This window comes from Cibotium barometz, chromosome 44, assembly GCF_041138505.1.
Source record: "Cibotium barometz isolate CiBa-2024 chromosome 44, ASM4113850v1, whole genome shotgun sequence".
NCBI lineage: Eukaryota > Viridiplantae > Streptophyta > Polypodiopsida > Cyatheales > Cibotiaceae > Cibotium > Cibotium barometz.
The window spans coordinates 21,514,126-21,536,102 of NC_141089.1; the positions used below are offsets into that span (position 1 = coordinate 21,514,126).

Consider the following 21,977-nt stretch of genomic DNA (forward strand, 5'->3'; position numbering starts at 1 on the left):
AACAATACTCCCATACTTGTTGAGACCCCTAATAAACCTTGCCATATGTGTGGCCCTCCTATAAACAATCATGAATTGTCAAGGTCAACTGTTATCAGTTTCAGAAGACACAAAAGCGAATGATCTATTTGTTTGAATAATTCATACACTCAGAAATGAACTAGATCCTCCAAGAATTGTGTCGGCCACATACATTATGCTTTCTTCTCACCATATGTCGTGTGGATGAATATCTTGAGATGCTATTTTAAATCAAAATCGAATATTAAAAACCTAAGAAAAGAGTGTTGCATATGAAACTTGCAATGATTAAAATATTCTTAGAAAGAGAATGACTTACTAGGTGGAGGACCATCAAAACTAGTTGTATCCCTATTGGAGTGCGATGCTCGAGATCTCGATTGTCTTTTTGTTGAATGCCTAGATTTGGATTGCACTTCATCTCCCTTCTTGATGGGCCAAATTCTGATGGAGACTCCTCTCTCTCTTCTTCACTGCTTGACTCCCCTTGTTGTCCTTTCCGCTTCTTCTTTTGAGTTTTTACCTTTTTTGTTGGAGGTCTCTTACCCTTTTGGAGATTTTTTGGTGCTTGCTCTTTGTCTTTTCCTTGTGTTACACGTGCTTTTGCTTTATGTTTGGAGCTTTTACTTCCATGAAGCCCTATGCCAATACTTATCATTATTATATGATGTCAATATGCATTGTAAAGAAATGAATACTACTTGCATTGCTTTTTGTAATTAGTAATTAAATTATGGTTGCGATGGTACCTACACATGCTGACGTGGCCATAAGCTACCACGTCAGATTGTCGAGCATCGACAATCTGACGTGTTAGAAGCAAGTTGAATATATACAATCTGACGTGGTCGGCGCGCTGAGCCCACGGCGAAGTAATTTCTTGATTAGGGTTTTTTAATTGCTAGAGTATTGCGCATGCGTGGGTATAAGCTGCCACATCAAATTGCCAAGCATCGCCAATCTGATTAGGGTTTTTTAATTGCTAGAGTATTGCGCATGCGTGGGTATAAGCTGCCACATCAAATTGCCAAGCATCGCCAATCTGACGTGGCAGAGGTAAGATGAATCTGGCGTGGCACTTGTTATATCACTCTAGTACAATGTTTAAGAACAACAGTAGTGGTTCTTGTAACCATTGCTCTTAATGCATTGTAACCATTGTTATATCACTCTAGTACAATGTTTAAGAACAACAGTAGTGGTTCTTGTAACCATTGTTCTTAATGCAAGTTTTTAATGCATTGCAAGTTTTGTCATAAATAGAATCACATCTCAAATGGCACATTGATATTAATTATGTAATATAGTTTTGGAAAAAGCCTATATAGACTATAAAGCCTTGAGCTTTCTTACAGTGAATGTGAGTATATAGACTATAAAATCCTTGAGCTTTCTTGCACCGAATGTGAGTATAAGTAAACTTCTTGGTAGTCATTAAAAGATAATGGTGCGGATAATATTACCTAATTTACAATACATCCTTGAATGCGAGTATAAGTAAACTTCTTGCTAGCCATTAAGAAGATAATGGTGTAGATCATCTTACAATACATCCTTGAATGCGAGTATAAGTAAACTTCTTGCTAGCCATTAAGAAGATAATGGTGTAGATCATCTTACCTATTTTACAATACATCCTTCAATGCGAGTATAGTAAACTTCTTGCTAGTCATTAAAAGATAATGGTGTAGATCATCATCCCTATTTAGAATACACCCGCAATTGTATTCTTAAAGCTAAGTTGATAGCTCCTTTAGCATAGTGAACTTATGTGGAACTCTACATTACACCTTAGCATTGATAGAAAAAATAGGAGGAAATTGATAAGCCCATTGCTGCAGACTTTATCTATGAGATTGAACATAGGGATTGGTTGTCACCTATTGTTGTGATAATGCATTAAAATAATGGGAAACTGAGAGTATGTGTCGATCTTAAAAAAGTAAATGTGGCCACTTGGAAGGACCATTACCCATTACCTTATACTGAACATGTCTTGGAAAGAGTGGCTCTGGGAGGGAAGTGTACAGCTTCTTGGATGGGTTTTCTAGGTACAATCAGGTGTCCATAATAGCACCAGAAGACCAACATAAGACAGCCTTCAACACAATGTGGGGGACATTTGCTTACAAGGTTATTTTCTAATCTCACGAAGAGCCACAGTGCCAGGCTTCCACCTACACTTGTGATGTCTACTGGTGGTTGGAGGGGGATACTCCACGTCCCACCTTGGGGGGCCAAACTCTCCTAGCAGTTTGCTTGGTACAAGCCATGCTCTTGGAGGTGAGAGAGAGAAATGAAAGATGAGAGATGAGGTGAAATGAGGGTTACTTCCATAATTATAGATGAAAATTTATATATTTTCTAAATTAGCTTAGTACATAAATTTGATACTTTTTCATTTTCAAAAATAGTTTTTCTTATCAGAATGAGCTCTAATTTTATGTGTACATATAAGTATCATGGAACACCTCCTAGATAAAATATCAACCCCATCAGAGGTCTATAGGGCCCTTGTCCGAAGGCTCGCATGTATAGACCTAGTATTAAAAAAAGAAGGCCTCTATACGCGAGCCTTCGGACAAGGACCCTATAGGCCTTTGATAGGGGTGATATTTTATCTAAGACATGTAAACTATATGATCTATCTGCATCTATCCCCCATTGCTCCAATCAGGGATAGCCATGTGTAGTTTTTTCCATGCTTCGTACTTCTTTGGTTGTTTTATAGGCAACTTACCCATCTTCATCTTTTGGTGGAGATAAGAATTTCCTAGCCTTCAATGAATTTTAAAAAATGAATTTAAAATTTCCATTTGCCCTCTTTATGCAGCTTGCATATTGTGTAGGACCCATCAAGTGTGAGTAGTAGTATAGCTCTCAAACTTTGCAAGTTGCCTCCCCATCTAAGCATGGTTTTACATAACGTCAAGATGGGCCCCTTTGGAAAAATAAAGACTCGTGGCCTTCATTAGTAGTCAAGTTTTGTCAGAAGACTTTTTAAGCTCCCCATAGTTTCCATGAGAGTAGTTGTCAAGGTTTTGTCCTCATAGAGAAAATCTTTATTGAAATGATATGCATTCTGAGTGTGACAATACACCACATTATGAAATTTTTAATTTAAAAAATAGAATGATTCTTTTGAAGACTTGAATATTTTAAACTCTTTGAAAGTTACACACTTCAAATTTTTCTTAAAAGGTGGACCCAAATAGATTCATGGTTCCTTTTTTTTGGGAACATAATTATAATTTATTAACTGCCTACATACATATACAATAGCCTACTTTTTACAAAAGCCACGATAATGGGATATGAGATTCATGAATCTATAAATCAATGAAAGAAGTTTTCTTTATACCTCTACCATGTGTGTTTCTTAAAATTCTAACAAGTTATGCCCCTGATGTTGTAGTGGGTTAGTAAGGGGATCTACTTCCATTTGTTTGTAATGGGTTTGACACTTGTACTCTTTAATAATGAATAGGTAAGAATATATAGAATATAATTGAACTCACAAAAACATTTCTAAAAAGTTATTCAGCCCCTCTTGCACATATATATTAATTAATGGTTTTGTACTCTTTAGAAATCTTTGAAGATGAAATGTATAGTAGGGATGTATCATTTGAAGATGAAATGTATAGTAGTGATATACCATTTGAAAGATGAAATGTATAGTAGTGATATATCCTTTGAAAGATCAAACACATGGAATGATATACTCTAGGAATTGAAGCATGGGAAATGGGATGTAAATTTAAGTATAACAAGAAGCATGTTGCACATCTCTTCTCTATATTATATTAAGGAAGAGTTTAACAAAACTACCATGTGGCAAGAATTTGGAGGTTTGGGAAGGGGACGAGGAGGTTTGGGTAGAATTTGAATTTGGAGTCTCAAAAGACGTGCAAAGCACGGGTTGCCCACTAGGATTTATAAAAGCACATATCTATTTTTTCTTCTTCATTACTTTAATAATATTTGAAGATGGTGTTGTGGCTTAAGCCTGAGGGTAAGAGGGTGTTATCTTCTTGTGTAAGAAAACACCCATCATTAGATGTCATCTCTCTCTATAAGACCCACCTCATGAAAGGGGACCCAGCCTGACTAGGCACAAGTCCCTATAGATAAAGAAATAAAGAAAGATTGATGGGTCCCTTTGGATAAAGAAAGATTGATGGGTCCCTTTGGATAAAGAAATAGCCTTCATTAGTCTTAGAAGTTAGAGGTAGTCAAGTTTTGACAATCTTTTGGAAAGGAGTTGTCAAGTTTTTGTCCTCACGTAGAGAAATGATATGCATTATGAGTGTGACAACATACAAACACACTATGACATTTTAAAAATAGAAAATGTAATTATGCTTTTGAAGCTTAGGATATTTTCAACTCTATTTAAGTTACACGTTTTAAATGCTCTTAGAGTCTATCATGGACCCTTTTAGATGCGTAGCCATATGAATCAATGAAAGAAGATTTCTTTGTGCACTTCTACCATGGGTGTTTCTTGAAGTTATGACATGTTATTTCCCTAGAGTTAGTGGGTTGGTAAGGGGTAAAGCTTGTTTGTTGAAGGTTCAACCATTACCGTTTACATCAAAGGACATGTAGTAATAATAGAATATAATTAGACTCACACAAAATTCTACCAAGTTCTTCAACCTCACCAAGCTTGGTGTCAAAGGTTCGACCATTACCATTTACATCGATGGACATGTATTAATAATAGAATATAATTAGACTCACAACAAAACTCTACCAAGTTCTTCAACCCCCTCTAGCACATATTTAAACGATGGCACAACATGCCCCATATAGCTCTTTGTTTGCAAACTGAGAGAAAGCCACATATTATACAATCAAACCCAAAAATCTATCACTTGAGAAGAGAGAGGTTTCTTGATAGGCAAGCCAGAGAGATTGATTGCGTGTATTTTGAGATAGAGAGATGAGATTAGGAGAGGTGTCATCATCCCCCATAACCTCAATTCACAAGGTTTTCTAACCTCTACTAATGTCTAGCCTCAAGTTGATTGCGTGTATTTTGAGATAGAGAGATGAGATTAGGAGAGGTGTCATCATCCCCCATAACCTCAATTCACAAGGTTTTCTAACCTCTACTAATGTCTAGCCTCAAGTTGGTTAATGATTTTTTCAAATTTTAACAAATGTTTCCCTTAAATTGAATGGGTTTTTTAAAAAATTAATCACCATAGAAACCGTTGAAAGGTGAAATGTGTGGTAGTGATTACACCAGAATGTTGGTTTGCTATTAATTAATTAGTAGTGATCACTGATATATATATATATCCTTTGAAAGATCAAATGTGTGGTAGTGACATTATATATTCTAGGAATCGAAGCGCGGGAATGGGATATAAATTTTAAGTATTATAATTTGGGCGTACACAACAGCGACAACAGCAAGAAGCTTGTTGCAGCTGGTGTCTGTAGCCTGAGCCTGGAGGGCACGAGGGGGGTTGTCTTCTTCTGCAACTAAAAGCCCATCATCAGATGTCATCCCTTTACCAAACCCAACTCACAGAAGAGGGACCCATCCCGGCCTGCACCAGAATAACGCAAGCTTTTCTGAGTGCTCAGCTCTCCTCTGTGTGTTTCTGCATGACATGTGTTATCTTCTTGTCTTTTGCTTGGCAGCTTAGGAGGACCGGCCTCTGAAGGAGATTTTCAGGTCCAACTCCCGGAAAGAATCTCTGCCATAAAGAAGATAATCTCTATTTCCTACAGTCTCCAAACCCTCCCACTAACTGCTGCTAACCCTCCCATTACGTGCTGTAAAACCCTACCAATCTCGGCCGTATATCCTATCATCTCCTGCTTTCCCAAAACCCTACTGTTTCTTGTCGCAAACCCTGGAATCTCTATCTCAACAACAGTTTTTCCTGCTCCTAGGGTTTCCTTCATCCGTTCAAGATGCACACAGCTCTCTGTCCTTGAGGAATTCAAGGTACTATTGCTCTTTAATGAAATGAGTTAGTTGCTTTTAGATGAACTAAGCAAGTTGAGAAAATGATCTCTTTGCTGTGGAGCTATGTTGAGTTTCATGATTCCTCTATGGGCGGGTTCAGAAGGTTCCGCCTTGGAAATTGCCGCACTTTTATGACATAGTTCATGCATAGAATCTCGAAAAGGCTGTGCCATCCTCCTGACATCAAATGGGTAGGAGCCGATTTGTATGCGGTCAGGTGATCTGGGCAAGGATTCCTGAATTCTGCATGCTAGGTAGGGTATCTAATCCTATGTACGGCATCAGGTGAGAGAGCCTAATTTTTGCAATTCCAGAGGTATCGATCATCTATACAGCATTTCCATCGTCTGAGGGCATCTCCGGATGAGGGTAGCAGGGCATCTTGAGTATTGGGATTACACTCAGTTTTCACATGTGACATAGGTACAAATATGCAGAATTGTCCAATAGATACATGCTGTGGAAGCGCCATGGAATTTCAATAGAGGGGTTTATCTTTGTCCTGTCAAGAAACTACTATTTTGGCATATTGAAAATATTAATCAACTGTTAATCACTTCTTTTGAGAGCTTATTTTAGTTGATACCCTCGTTTCTGTTGGCTGTCTTGTCTATTCCATGATGTGTCTTTGCGTTTTAGGATGATGAAGTGCCTTTTGATTTGTTGATAAAGTCCACCAGAGTGGCAAAAAGACATATTTATTGAGGTGGACATATGTCTTTTATACTATGTGGCCTAAACTATGCATGATGAAGTTGTGGTCTTGAGTAGGCTCTCATGAGTTGAAGATTGCATTCCCTTCCTTTTAAGGTTTATGCACACACAAATGCATATACACAAAGGTATGGAAGTATCTACACACATATCATGTATGCATATACACGTGTGGTCAATCATATTTACATATATATGTGTGCCTGTGGCATGTATACATTCACACATTCCGTACACATGCATGTCCAATCACGTGTGCATATATGTGTATGCGTGCTTGTTTGTCTGCAGCAAAGTTAAGGCTTGCTTTTTTTTTGGCTACTCCATAGCTTCTTGAAAGCGTCATATGTGGCAGCAAAGCACATCCAATAGAAAACATGATTGATGCTTTTACTAAAACCACCTTCTTCCTGGGGATTGAAGATTCACATAGTGTCAGTTCTCGTCTCTCTTTTCTGCAGAAAAGTTATATAAGGGCTTCAACATACTATAGCAAAAAACCTTCCAATGGAGATGAGCTACGAGAAGGGTGTGGGGAATTCTGGAATATGCAAAGACTTGTCAGCGCTTTGGAAGGACCTTTGGGGGAACAAATACTTGCTACTCCTGACAACCGTAGCTGGGCTTGGAGGACTTCTTTTTGGATATGACACAGGTGACAGTTTCACATGATTATTTATCATGGAAATATCCCTTCCCATAGTTTTTCTTTTGATGAAACACACGTGCTTGTTTTTGAAGCTTCTTGTCTACTAGAGCAATGAAAGATTGCTGCCAGTATCCCTCCCACACCCACACCCACACCCACACCCACACCCCCCAGCAGAGTCGATCTGGCCCATCTGGTCAGATATCATTCATACCCTCCATGGTCAGTGGGGGAAACTTCAGGGAGATTTGGGCCGCATGCAGAGATGTCGAGAGGCCTTCCTCTACACCTGGCAGCAGGGTCCCTTCCTCTCCAACAAAGACAGCGACCTTACCTGGCATTACAGTCCCCCAGTGTGGCTCCCCCCCCCCCCTCCCACCACTTGTATGAAATCGTTCCCTCTGAGAGCGGCCAGCACCCTCCCCAGTATTTTCTTTCTTTTAGAGGTTCTTGCATGTACTTCAGCCTGTTGGCTGGTTTTTCAGATAGCTAATAGAAGGATCTTTTTCTCAGGGAAAAAAAAAGATTGCTGCCAGTAAAACTCATCTTCTATATGGCACTGTTTGCAGGGGTCATATCAGGAGCCTTGCTCTACATTCGGGATGACTTCAAATCAGTAGATGATAGCAAGTTTCTACAGGTTAGTGTACATCATATATTTCACTCCTTTCTTTGCAAGATCCATGTAAAAGATGCCTGAGAGATCATTACCTGAACATGAACAGGAGACTATAGTGAGTATGGCTGTTGCTGGTGCCATCTTTGGGGCTGCAGCCGGAGGCTGGGTGAATGATAAGTTTGGGAGAAAGCTAGCAATTCTTGTAGCAGATGCATTATTCTTCATTGGAGCATTGCTGATGGCTGCTGCACGGCACCCGTCCGTTCTTATTGTTGGTCGAGTGTTCGTGGGGTTTGGAGTTGGCATTGCCTCAATGACTGCTCCCCTTTACATTGCAGAAGCATCGCCTGCCAGATATAGGGGGGCCTTAGTGAGTACAAATGTGCTTTTCATCACTAGTGGACAATTCTTTTCATATGCCATTAACTTGGCCTTCACAAAGGTGAGCATGGCACACTCGTAGTTTAACTTGAGTCTTTAACCATACAGTACAAGGACCAAGAGATTTATTAAAGGTTTGTAAGCTCAGGTGTAACCACACACCTCTTAGCTTTAAAGTATTCTTTGCAGGCCCCAGGTACTTGGAGATGGATGCTTGGAGTAGCAGGCGTGCCAGCTGCTGTTCAGTTCTTTCTTATGATTTTCCTACCGGAGTCTCCTCGCTGGCTATATCGGAACGTATGCTCATCGTCTATCTGTATAGAATATGCTTCTTTTCTGGTATATGTTCAACTTTTGTATCTGAAGCTTCACCTTGCAGGAGAGAGTTGAAAAAGCATGCCATATCCTCCGAAAGATCTACCCTTCAGATGAAGTGCAAAGTGAAATTGAGGAGCTCAAGAACTCAATTGAACAAGAGATCAAAGAGAAGGGATCGGTTAGGGGGGTGACATACTCGGACCTCTTCAAAGTCAAAGAGATCAGGCTGGCCCTAACAGCAGGTGTTGGCCTTCAGGTAACTCAAAGGTTCAGAAGCTTTGTGATACTTCTAGAGAACAATGATTTTGAACTCAATTCACCTCATGGTGGCAGGTGTTTCAACAATTTGTTGGTATAAACACTGTGATGTACTATAGCCCATCGATTGTTCAGATGGCTGGATATGCATCCAACAGGGTAGCTTTAATGCTTTCCTTGGTAGTAGCTGGTGCAAATGCCCTGGGAACTGTCGCTGGTATGTATTTTATCGAGCGTGTAGGAAGGCGCCCCCTAGTGATAAGCAGTTTGGTTGGGGTGATCATGGCACTTGTGGTTTTAACTGCGGCCTTTCATGTGACATCACACGATTCGCCTCCCATAAGTAAGGATCTTTCTATTCAGAACTCAAGCTACACTTGTCCTGACTTCAGAAAGTCCATTGGTTCTTCGTGGGATTGTACACATTGTCTCAAGTCACATTGTGGCTTTTGTGCTGCCCCAGTGGATCAGGTATGTAGCAACTTCTCCAATGATAACATGAGTTCAAGCTCAGCATATGCATGATGGAATTGATGTTGAAGCTATGCATATATATGATGGAGCTGGCTCTCACAAAGTCAAGGCTGCAATTTTGTCCTGTCTAATTACATGAACCATACATTAATGATATCTCAATATCTCAATATCTCACACATGGCATGTGTATGATATGTTGCAGAATTTGCCTGGGGCTTGTCTCATTTCAAACAAGATTTGTACTACACAATCTAGGGCTTGGTTTACCCAAGGTTGTCCAAGCCATTATGGCTGGCTTGCCTTGATTGGACTATCCCTTTACATAGTGTGTTTTTCTCCGGGTATGGGCCCTGTCCCATGGGCTGTTAACTCAGAGATATACCCTTTGAAATTCAGGGGCATGTGTGGAGGTATAGCTGCAACAGCAAATTGGGTTTCAAATTTTATAGTCTCATTGACCTTCCTCTCACTTACAAATGCATTGGGCACCTCAATGACCTTTTTGCTCTTTGGTGTAATATCAGTCTGTGCTCTTGTATTTGTTATCTTCTTTGTACCTGAAACAAGAGGTCTTTCTTTTGAGGAGGTTGAAAATATGTGGAAAAGGAGAGCTGGGAAAGATGTCCCCTATAAAGAGGTTCCAACAGAGTTGTAGGTGGTTTTGAGGGGAAATTTTTCTCTGTAGCTGTATATCGTAAATATGGTATCAGGATTCGCATTTTAGACCCAAAAAATGATACCAATCTTCTTCATAAAATTTAAGGTGCTATTGACATAGTAAGTTGGTGAATCCGGAGCTCGGAGAACCATGGTGGATCCTATTTTTATCGTTCTCAACTTTTTAAAAGTTTTCTTTTGCAAGTGCAATCTTTACTACTTTTTTTGAGTCTATTTCCAAATTTTAAATGATTATAAAACATGATCTACATACTGTGCAAATTTTTTGAGTCTATTTTCCAATCAGCACAGCTTGGTCAGATTAACCTGCCACACTATGCTTTTGCTTGTATCTTCAAATGAACTTACAAAGCTCACACACCAGAAGTGAGGGTTTTCTTCTTCATATACCTCCTGGACTTGACTCCATCCAACATGGGCTTTTCTTTAGTGTGCAGTCAGTTGGCCCTTCTACACACCCCTAGGCCCCTGCTCAATGGCTGCCATCCTCCTCTGTGTTTCATGTGATGATACTAATGGGCTTGTTGCATATCATTTTTCCTTCACCACGCTTCAACCATCAGCTAAGAGTCTGCTCCCCATGTTGAGAGAGCTGTTGCTATTGGCTTGTCAATGACACCGAGGGTCAGCCTTGACGATAATTTGTATGATCTAGGGTTTCTGTGGGGTTGTTTCTTCATGGTAGAATGATGGAGGCGCATTGACGAGAACAACAATTGGAAAAGTAGCAGAATAGGAAAATGTACATGTGGGCGGAAAACGGCTTCGTGTGCTTCCTCCGCCCATGTTTCGCCAGCTCCGTTGAAGTTTTGTTTACACCAAAACCTCATAGAGGGGTGTTCTCATGGATCTTTTGTACATGATGTGTAAGGGTGTGTCCACACGACCGATGTGCCACTTTAAGGTGGTGTATGCGGTTAGATCTGTGTCCTGGTAACGCATGTAGTGCATGCACTGTAAAAGAGGTAAAAAAAAAGGGTTAGAGGCATCCCACGAGCTTTAGTTGAGGGCAATTTTCTGTTGCACTGGCCTATTATTAGATAGTGTAATTGTTAGAAAGTGATTGGTGGAAAGCTCTCATGCGTTGCTAAATCTTAGAAATTTCAAGACTTTTACAATGCACAGAGAGCGCGCTACAAGTGTTGCACTTGTGACTATGGGACATTGGCACTCTGGAGCGAACAAGCCCCCCTATGCACTGCAAGTGCATAGTGAGGCGTAGCTCTTAGAATCAAGTATGTCACATAGCTTTATGTCACATTTTTTCATTTCTTATCTATGGGCACGTGGGCTCATAGGCCATATGTTCATCTCTCTAATGGGCTTTCACACTTCTTATGCTCATCTTGCATAGAGGTGTGTGTGAGAGTTACCATTGTCGTGTGTATCTAGTGGCTCATTAATGGGACACTCTAGAACAAGGGCAATCCATGTGCAACTAAGGAACATTCAAACTACAAAACTATGCCTCTTAATCCTCACATAGGCTTAACTATCCTAGGTGAAAGTGATATAAGTGCTTTATCTCACAACCTTTTCCTTCTCACATTGGTTTCGCATGGGGAGCATTGGGGACTATCTATAAGTCCTCTAGATTCTTCCACCGCTATAGGAATCTCAAAACAGAGGACATGTAACACTTTATCCTTGTAAAAAATAATTGTATTCTCTTATATTGTAAAACCTCTTCTTTGAACTACTTACTATTTCCCAAGTTGAACTTTTCTCTTGCTTATCATTTCACTCAATTAGATATTCTAAGTACTTTAACATGCTAGGCTTAACATGTCCTTGCAATTCAATCTTCTTTGTTTTATGTGAGACTAGGTGATTTGATAATTTCACCAAATATATCATCTACCGAGTTTCTTAATATTATTTGTTGCCTAATTTCCTTCTTAAGTGAGTGACATAAAACATTGGATAGGCTCTACATAAAACATTGGATGTGACTTATAGGTTCAATTTTTAAGCAACTTCACATATTTTTCTCAACATTATAAATACCTAGGAGATAGCTTCACTGCACAATTATAGTTTTAAGGTTTCACAAGAATTAGGCACTTTCAAAAAGACACTTGCTCCCTCAATAAACTCCACCAATCTTTGCATAACTTGATATTTCTTGAGCCTTCTTAATGTTGTGGTTAGTTTTACTTGTCCCTATTCCTTCCCTTGTCTCACAATGTTGCCTTTTCTCCAAGCTATATATAATCATTAGGTGAAGTTTGGCACTATTGTAATCAAATTTCGACATTGGAAAATACTTGTCCCATTAGTTTGCCAATTGTTCACATATGCATGAAGCAATCCTCAATGAGCAAATCAATTGACCCTACATGTTTATCCATTGTTATAAGAAGCTTATCTAGAACCTTGTATCCAACTTCTAATAGACTCTCCCTTCAAAGATGAGTTTCAAACTTATTACCATGGTCACTAGCAATCTTGGTTGGTAGTCCATAAAATACTTAAGCTGGGGAGTATTCACATCCTTTACCACAGAATAGAATGTGTTGTTTTTAACAACTCCACAATCCATAGAGAGCCAAATCCCCTCTATGTCTTAGGTTCCGTAGTAAAATCCATCAATGTTGCCTTTAGATTATTTGCCTTCATCACTTGACATTTCTAGCACTTATTGTGGACATTCTTACTCATAAGTCTTTTTAATCCATAGGTATTTAGCTTTTGGGCTATGTAGCATATTTAATGAATTTCACGCCTAATGTCATGATCTTCTAGTATAAATTCTCTACCTTGTAAAGCAAATACCTATCCTCAATCTTTTACTTCTTCCACATGAGTCCTTCCACTTGGCCTTAGGGAATCCTCATGGAAGAAAGCATCTTCATTTGCCCCCACATGAGATGAAACTTTAGTAAAGAATAGCGTCCATCCTTGATGCTTAACGTATGGGGCCCATATTTATAACCGCTTTCTAAACCTTAAACCTTATGGAAGAGCAATTGTAATAAGTCATTATCAAATTTAGTAAACATTCAATTAGTTTATCATGTGATTAAGTCTTCTTGGCATAAAGGTTTGAACGATTACATATCTAGTTGACACTTTCATGATCAACTAGGATTTTAAAAATCTACAACATATAAACATTGTTGCCATTTGTTCAAATTATAAACCATGAAAAAAATTCTTCACTTCATAAGGATAATACATTATAGTTAAAAGTACTACCTTTCAAAAGAAATCCATTTATCTCTTAGCTTTGCTACACGGTCCTAAATCCTTTTTTTGAGAGGTTATGCCCCTGCCCCTTGCTCTAGCACGTCGCGTAAGCGTAGTGAGCGAACATCAAACCCAGGTGCCTCTCGAATGCAAATGCTCTACCAATTCAACTACAGCCTCATTGACATCTTTGCATAATCCTTAACAAACATCTTATGGTACATCCACACAAATAATGTTTGTAGTTTGTTAACATTGTTGGGATATGACTTGTTCTAGATAACCTCCACCTTCTTAATTGACAATGTGGATTTAAAAAAGAGAGGATATAATATGCCTTAATTCTTCTCCTCGTTTCGCAATGAAGTCCAACACTAGACTTTGCAAATATTGAATGTTCCATTAAACCATCTTTCTTAGTTCCTCTCAATGTGCCCTCATTCTATGATACACTTTAAGTAGATACCACAAAACTCTTTAAATATAGTCTCAGAACATTGTTCACGATGTCATACATGTGGTTAGGGAATTGGTCAAACTAAAAGGCATAAGTTTTAAACTTAAAATTGGCTATTCAAGTTTCAGGTGATGCTTTGGGTTTTGTCTCGGGGCTCAATGCATACATTGGTGATCTTGTCTTTGTTAAGAAGTACTTAGCTCCCCAAAGATCATTAAATAGCTAAACAATATAGAAATTAGATACTTGTTCTTATATATCATCTTACTTAATACATGGTAGGTTTGGCCTTTCATGACATTTTTTTCTCTCTTGTTCAAACCTTACAAAGACTCTAAGCACTTATAAATATTCTTAGAAATAGGCACACTATGAGGAATCACATCTACAAATCGGTCCATTCTATGCATAGGAGGTAAAACACCAAGCAAGTCTCTTTAAATTCACACATCAAATTTTAAAACCAAGGATTTTTTTTTTGGGGTTTTTAAGGAAAAAAACAAGAAAACACCACAGCAAATGAGGACATAAATGTACTTTATATTCCCTACTATCTATAAACACCATAATAAAGGAGGACATATATGTACTTTATATCCCTAGTATCTATAAACACCATAATAAAGGAGGAAATAAATGTACTTTATAGTCCCCAGTACCCATAAAGCATTTGTGTTCCCTTAAAACATTTCAGTAGTAAATTTGAAGCATCATGCTCGTTTTAGAGTTGAAACACTTTCCCAATGTGCTAGAAATTTGTTGAGTTATTTAAATAGTTGCCTTGAAAAGAAGACCTAGCCCTTAAAGCCAATCCAAACCGACCCTTGATTATTTAACTCCAATGTCCAAGGTTTTTTTAAAAAAACTTGTGAACTTCCACCTCAATGCCATTTACCTTCATAACCTATACTTTTCTATCGCTAACATATGTACTTTTGAGCACTTGGAATATCTAATAACCTCATCTTCTTGACTCATGCACAATTTATGAATTTGGGTATTGTGTTATTATCTACTATGATCCTTACACTATGACTCTAAATATTGTTATGAATCTTTATCAAAACATGGAGTCCAAATGTGTGTTTCTAAATGGCATATTTGGGGCCACATAGCGAGTGATTAATACCACATAGAAATGTTATCCTTTTTTAAATGACCTTGTACCTAGCTATTCCTTGGCTCACTCAAGCAAGAGGTGGAAGAAGGAAGCTCATGCAAGGAGGAAGCGCACAAATCAATCCCAAACAATTAAGCATCCATCAAGTTAAGCATGAATCGATACAAAGAATGTAAGAGAGTTAGGAGGAGAAGAAGAGGGTTCACACACTATGTACTTGTATTGCTTAATTCATTAGGGCCAATATGGGTTAAAAATGGGCTACATTTTAAGCAGTCATTAGTACTAATCTAATCAAGCCCTGAGGTGGGCAAATAGAAAAATGCTATTTTCACACCAATGTGACATTGGTGGTCTCCTCTATTCACTCCTCTCCTATTTTCCTATTTGCTAGAGGTTGGGGTCACTACTAAAGTTATCCTAAGTTACTATGCTCCTCTTTTTAGAGATTGGGGCCACTACTAAAGTTATCCTAAGTTACTATGCTCTTTTTAGAGGGGCTACCTCAAAAAGTGGTCCACTCCTCCCCACTTGCAAAATTCATAGCCTAGTGGGGCCCAAAATTTGAAGTTATGGCTTCCCTCCCAAAAAGTCAAATATCTCTCAAAAAAGGTATCTTTTAATGCATACATCCACTTTTCTCACTTTTTTCCCTCATTTAGGCTTTCTGCATGCTTTTTAGTCTCCTCCAACATATACCTTTCTCTTCTCCCTCATCTTGCTTGTGCGCTCTTGAGAGCTTCTTACTCCTGGAGCCTCCAACATGCAAAATTATCTTCTCTCTCTTTTTTCATATGGCTTCTTATTCTTAGAGCTTATAACCTGCATCTTTTATTTTCTTCACCCTATTTTGAGAGATCTTGCACTTGGAACCTGTAACTTCCTACTTTTTCCTCTCTAATCTTTTTCAACCAACCCTAGAGCTTCATTTTTAATGGTAAGCTCAAGATCAAGCTCTAGAAATCTATGTCCTCATGTATTCTAAATAATACTAGAGAGGAAGGTGTGGAGACCCTTGCACTTTAAGGTGAATGATTGGATCACAATGCAACCCTCATGTAGAGGCCCTCACAGGATGAAGAAGTAAAGAAGAGGCTTGGTACAATTATAAGGATCTTTGTACAACTTGAAGAATTAATCCCTCACAACAACGTATCAAGAGAAATAAACCTTTTACTTAAAACAAATTGACATGTTCAAGCATAGCATAAAGATAGAAATCAAAGTAGACATCACCATCGACAAGTATTGGGTTGATCAGGAGCCATTAATAGCGTATCTTTTCCAAAAGTGGGCTTATTTACACAAAAATAGATGGACTAACCATAAACCTTAGTACAACTAATAAACTAATATGTGAACCCAAAAATGCTAGCACATGTATACAAAATTTTGGGCACACAGCCATAGTCCAAATTTTTTTTAAATGATATGAAACACTCAAAATAGATGCTCAATAAATAGAACCATGTGACACATGCATATACCATAAATGCGGGGAGACTAACTCAATCATGCATAGATCATCATCCACCGGAGACACACTTCAACTGTGTGCTAGCATCAATGGGAGACACTCTACAACCATGTGAATATTCGATGCTCATACACTTACTTAAAATAAACAATACTGTTAGTTGGCGATACATGTAAATAATCCTGTGACAAATGCAAATAGCTAGGCCATGGTCCAAATCATGTCATTTTGACTAGCTGTGTTACTAGTGATGAAATCCATAGAAATTTATTCCCATGGTTGTGCTATACTTACGCTCAGCAGGTTTGAGTTTTCTACTTTTATAAGCTATCGAATGATTATCTTGAGTAAGTACTGCACATATTCCTTCTCCACACTAACATCAGTAACAACTACAAAGAATGGTCGAGTTAAATCTGGTAGTTGTAAAACTAGTGCATGTAAGAGCTTGAAAATATTTTTCTTGTTTTTAAGTCCATTGAAAGTTTTTAGCTTTCTTTAGAAGTTCTATGAGGTAATGTGCTTTATAAGCAAAATCCCTTACAAAACTCCTATAGTATCTACATAATCCTAAAAAGGATCGTAATTCATGAATGTCTTTAGTTCTGGGCCATGTGATTATACTTTCTATATTTTTTAGGTCAAGACGGATTCCTTCATAGCTGAAACTATGTGGCCGAGGTACTCAATCGCTGATGGGAAAATACCGATCTCAGGATTGAGATAGAGTTCATTCTTCTTTAAAAGATCTCAAGGTGTTTCTTATGTTCTTGTATGTCTTTGCTAAAAACTAAAGGTCATCAAAGAAAACAAGCACAAAGTTTTGATGTTTGAGAAAGATAGTTCATCATATGACTAAATGTTGCTAGAGCCTTAGTGAGCCCAAAGGACATCACTAAAACCTCATAATTTCATGTATGTGTACAGAAAGAAAATTTTGTATACATGTTCTTCCACCATTCTCACTTGACGGTAGCCAACTTTGAGGTTAATCTTACTTACTAAAACCTTAGTACCTCTTAGCCTATCTAACAAGTCATCAACTCAAGGAATCGAATATCTATTTTTCATAGTGATCTTGTTAAGGGCTTGATAGTCTACACACATGATCGGTGCCGTTCTTCTTTTTGACTAGAAGTACAAGCACTACGTATGGTGAGCTATTGGGTCTAATGAGTTTTCTAGCTAAAAGATCCTCTATTTCAGCTTGAATCTCTCTTTGCTCAATTTGATTTACCCTATAAGGAGCCTTGCAACAAGGAGGCATCCTACTAGGAATAAGGTCAATTTTATGATCCTCGGGTCTAGAACTAGGTAGCCTAGGAGGAAGGTCATTCAAGAAACAATATGAGAATTGTGAAAGAAAAGATTGATGAGAGGGTTCATTGGGAGTAGGTTTTGAAGCTATAAGCGTATTACCCAACCAAGACTAAATAAGTCTTTTCCCTCTTCCCCAAAGCCTGTTTGTCTTGTGTATGGCTAAGTAATGGAGTACTCTCTCCTTTGATCAAATCCTTAAGATATAGTTGTTTTCCTTCATGAAAAATATGCGATGAGTGAGAATCATAATAAATTTGAAGATTAAACTGGTGTCTCCATGGCGTGCCTAAAATAGTATTAACTCCTTACAATGGTGCTTCCAAAAGTTTCTGTTTTCTTCATCTTGTACTTCCTTAGTGTAGTTATACTTTGTGTTAGTGAAAGTAGCTTTACCTTTATATTGTGATCGTGTGATATTTAAATTAAGTGCTCTTACCAACTTTTTAGAAATGAAATCATGTGTGCTGTCATCATCATGAATTACAAGCAGTTCCTTTCCTTTTACTTTACCGTTCATCTTCAAAAGAGTATGAAATTTCAATTTACCTTATGAGTCACAAAGATTATCTTCAGATTTACACTCTTGATCGAGAAGATAATCGTCATCATCAAATTCTTCATCTTTGATCATATTCACCTTGGCGAAGATGAAAGGCTTATTCTTCTCCATCAGGGCAATTGGGAGCAATATGACCTCTTTGGTTGCACCTATATATCTAACATCATCTTTGTTGGTCAGAGTTGAGAATTAATTCTTCTTATTGCCATCTTAATTATTGTTGTTGATGTCAAGAACTTTATTGAAGTGAGACTTGTCAAATCTTTTAGAAAAAGAACCATACCTTTGATAGTTAGAAGTACAAGTGTCATAAGATCCAGCCTCCTTAGGAATTCCATTCTTCTTCTCACAGCTCAAAGCTAAGGAAATAGTAGAAGCCAGAGAGTGGGGATGGAACATGTTCACTTCATGTCAAAAGATAGTCTCGAGTCCTGCTATAAGCTTTCTCTTTTGGTTCTTTTCACACACCTTTTCTATGGCTTGTAATTGAATAAGGGTTTGCCAAAATTTATCTAAATATATTTGAACGGTCTCCTTCTTCAATTGTTGAAGATTATCCCATTGCCTAGCCCTAGCCTTATACTATAGTGGTAAGAAATTCTTTGTAATGAGATTTTGAAATGACTTCCAAGTTTCGGGTCTATGATGGCCTTCTTAGTAGCATTCCACCATAATGCTGCATTATCATGTGCACTTGATTTTTTCTTTCTCACAAAACTTCTCTCCTCCTAAGAAATAATCATTAAGTTGGCTTAGCTAGGATAAAATAGTGCATGCATCCTTTTTCTCACAAAATTTTGAAATTGAAAATCTTTTTGGCTAATACAGGATTCCTCTCTGGAAGTTTGAGATTTAAGGGTGGCCGCTAGAGTTCTCCGAATTTGATCATCCTTAGAAAATACAAAATCTTCACTTCTACTCCTCTTTCTATGGTTCCTTCTCATCTCCCTTGCTATGGCTATTTGGGTTTGAAGTGCCAGGAGATATTCTTGAACAGAAGGGAGTTGAGGATTCATGGTGAAGAAGATATGTAGATAGATTTTAAAGAAAAAGTGTGAACTTTATATGTGTTATCGACTTCCACACCTCCAAGAGGGAACTCTACACATTCACCTAATGGATGAGCAATAGAACACAATTGTCATAGGGTACTTACCAATGCTTCGATCTCGAGTCCCTTGAGGCCTCCAAGCTCGCTTGTCAAGCTCCAAATTCCAAGCTCCACCTCCACACTGTCGCCGTGGAGTCGCTCACACCATCACATAGACCAATCACATTGTCTCTCACTCTCTCACACAAGCATGAAAGAGGCACAATTCGAGAATGTTCTCACTCCTCACACTCTCTCAAGTCACAAGGGGATAGCTCTCAATAGCACAAAGGGGATTGTGTCCTTTTCATTATGAGAAAATGCCTTATATACATTGGCCCTTATTCACACTTGGGTGCCCAAAACTTACTAACTAGGCCTTGGGTGGCCAATATCTCATAATGTACAACCTTTGTAGTGCCTTTGCATGACACTTTATTAATGTCCTCAATTGAGGATCATGTTGTTAATCCAAATGGGATTAACATTCCCCCCTTCTTGATGTAGGTTCTGTCCTCATAACCTGTTACCGAGGTCGGAAGACTTGGTCACCAAACTCATGTCAGTAGAAGTTGCGTTTGGACTGGAGCTTCTGAAGAGTGTAACGAAATGCTGAGTGTGACTTCCAAAATCCAGTGTCTATCGTGTCTTCAAATGTAAGATGCATATAGGCTGGAAGACATCATAAGCGGTGGTAATAATACATTATTCCTCTGTCTGAAGGCCCTTGGTTCATGTCCGAACTGCAGGTGTGCTGTGCTTCAAAGCCATCATATGGTTCTTTAGGTTGATCTATTAGTATCACCAATAATTTCATAAACCTAACACTGCCCACAATGGCAAGATCAGGTATTCTACGCCACGCTTTGATCCAGGTCAGTAGTTGTTGTCTTTGTTCTTGAATATGGCCAAATGTTGCTGGTGTGAAGATGGGAAAGTTATAACAAACATGGGAGTCCCTGTTTTTGGCCTCTTGGAATTTCAACGGCATCCACCTTCTCTTCATAGGCATGTACAATGGATCTACCTGTAGCGTTGGTGGCACGCTCATGTATATTTTGATGTATTCTGGAACTGTTAGAAACTCCTGCCTCCATGTGGGTTGGATTCCAAAATCTATCAATTGTTGTGGCTCTTCCTCATTTGTGTGGATGGTGGTGTATCCACCTCTTGTGTGCACAGGATGTCACTTTCTCCATCTTCTATAACAGTAGCTGATCATGAATGTGACAAGTCGAATTTCGAGCAAGTCAGCTAAATGAGGGTTGGCGAGCCTTGTGTGTTTTGCGACATTTGCCCACAATGTTCCTTCTCTTGCCAAAGGGAGGAATTCCTCTAAGTCTGGACGTGGGGCATAGAGAGGGTATGGAACATAATTTTACCTTGTGGGTGTGACTGCAGAGTATACTTCTAGCATGATCTGTCGACGGGTAGGATCGAATGGAGTAATTTGCATCAGGACTTGGAACATGAGCTTCGGCTTTAAAAGTGGATTGCTTACTTGAATAAACTCCTCGTACTCTGAAGCTGTCAAAGAATCCAAGACATTTCTTTCAGTGAAAGGCATAATATTATCATGTGGAGTCAGATCACGTACCTCCTAAGGTTGTCATGGAGGAGATGGGTTAGGTGCCAATACCTCCTCGGGGGCGAGAGTGTTAGTAGGAAAATCTAATTCTGGGCGGGCGGAGAGAAGGAAGAGTAGATACAGTCAGCTTGGGAAGATGTAGTAGGTGGCACACTAGGATAAGGATTGAGAAGCTTACTGGCGATATTAGAATAAACAGGGTAAGTGTATTTGGAAACTGAAGAGGGACCTTCTTCTTCACCTTGACCAGTGCTAGGGGGTGGGTGGCTAGGCTTATGAGCTTTAAAAAAGTTCTGAATTTCAGGAATTTCTTCATTATCTCAATATCCAGGTAATTTATGTGAGTGGCATCAAAATTATATCTGACATTGGTGAGCATAGCCTCTAAATGCTTGTGGATATTAGTATAGAGTTTAAGGATTCCGACAGGGTGATATAATGTGGACTCACAAAGATTCAAATGTTGGTGAAGTATTGTATACTTCTAGCCACCCATGACTAATAACCCATTGATAAGTATTTGCAACCACCTCGTAGTTGGCTGGCATCTCTGGTATGCCATTTGGAACAAACAGATTGAGTTTGTCGACACACTGTTGTCCAAGATGTCAAAATTTTGGAGCACGCGGCACTAACTATAGAGGTTTAGCACTATAGGATGCAAGGGATAGAAGAAGATGTCTTGAGGGTTAGTTAATATAAGGTCCCCCCTCAAAATGCCCATGATGATTGTTGGGTTAGCATCCCTTTTAGTATTTTGTTTAATTAGGGTTAATTCACCTAGGCCTATATCTTCAGCTAAGTTGATATCATACTAAAGTAATGAGAGTGTTAGTATAGATAAGAACAAAGTAAGAGTATGAGGAGGCGCCCGAGGAGTTACTGGTAGTTGTCCCAACTCCGAGGCGCGCTCAAGGAGGATATGCGGATCATCTGTCAGCTCTCCGGGCATAGACTCCTTTCTTGTGCCGCTAGGTGGCGAGCTAGATCCTACATGCGAGCGTCGGCATTGCTGAGTTGGTTGGAGATGGTTGTTTCTCGGATCATTCTTTCAACATCCATCTCCTCAAATC

At 38.8% G+C, this 21,977-nt stretch overlaps 1 protein-coding gene across 2 annotated transcripts; it reads left to right on the plus strand.

Moving 5' to 3' along the window:
• Window positions 1-5,103: 5,103 nt before the first annotated feature.
• On the plus strand, window positions 5,104-10,287 carry LOC147613075 (putative inositol transporter 2). 2 transcript variants are annotated; one of them, XM_086782374.1, is made up of 8 exons: window positions 5,104-5,126; window positions 7,186-7,379; window positions 7,943-8,013; window positions 8,099-8,434; window positions 8,563-8,670; window positions 8,753-8,947; window positions 9,025-9,420; window positions 9,629-10,287. In XM_086782374.1, the coding sequence occupies exons 2-8, from the start codon at window positions 7,232-7,234 to the stop codon at window positions 10,079-10,081; spliced, it is 1,707 nt and encodes a 568-aa protein (XP_086638500.1). In that variant the 5' UTR covers window positions 5,104-5,126; window positions 7,186-7,231; the 3' UTR covers window positions 10,082-10,287. The 2 variants fall into 2 exon arrangements, with proteins under 2 accessions (XP_086638500.1, XP_086638499.1); XM_086782373.1 differs by lacking the exon at window positions 5,104-5,126 and adding an exon at window positions 5,428-5,989.
• Window positions 10,288-21,977: the final 11,690 nt, after the last annotated feature.

Coding starts and splice junctions, on each gene's coding strand:
- LOC147613075 (XM_086782374.1), top strand. CDS start 7,232: ATGGAGATGAGCTACGAGAAGGGTGTGGGGAATTCTGGAATATGCAAA. Junction 8,014..8,098: donor ATGATAGCAAGTTTCTACAG/GTTAGTGTACAT, acceptor GAACATGAACAG/GAGACTATAGTGAGTATGGC. Junction 9,421..9,628: donor GTGCTGCCCCAGTGGATCAG/GTATGTAGCAAC, acceptor GATATGTTGCAG/AATTTGCCTGGGGCTTGTCT.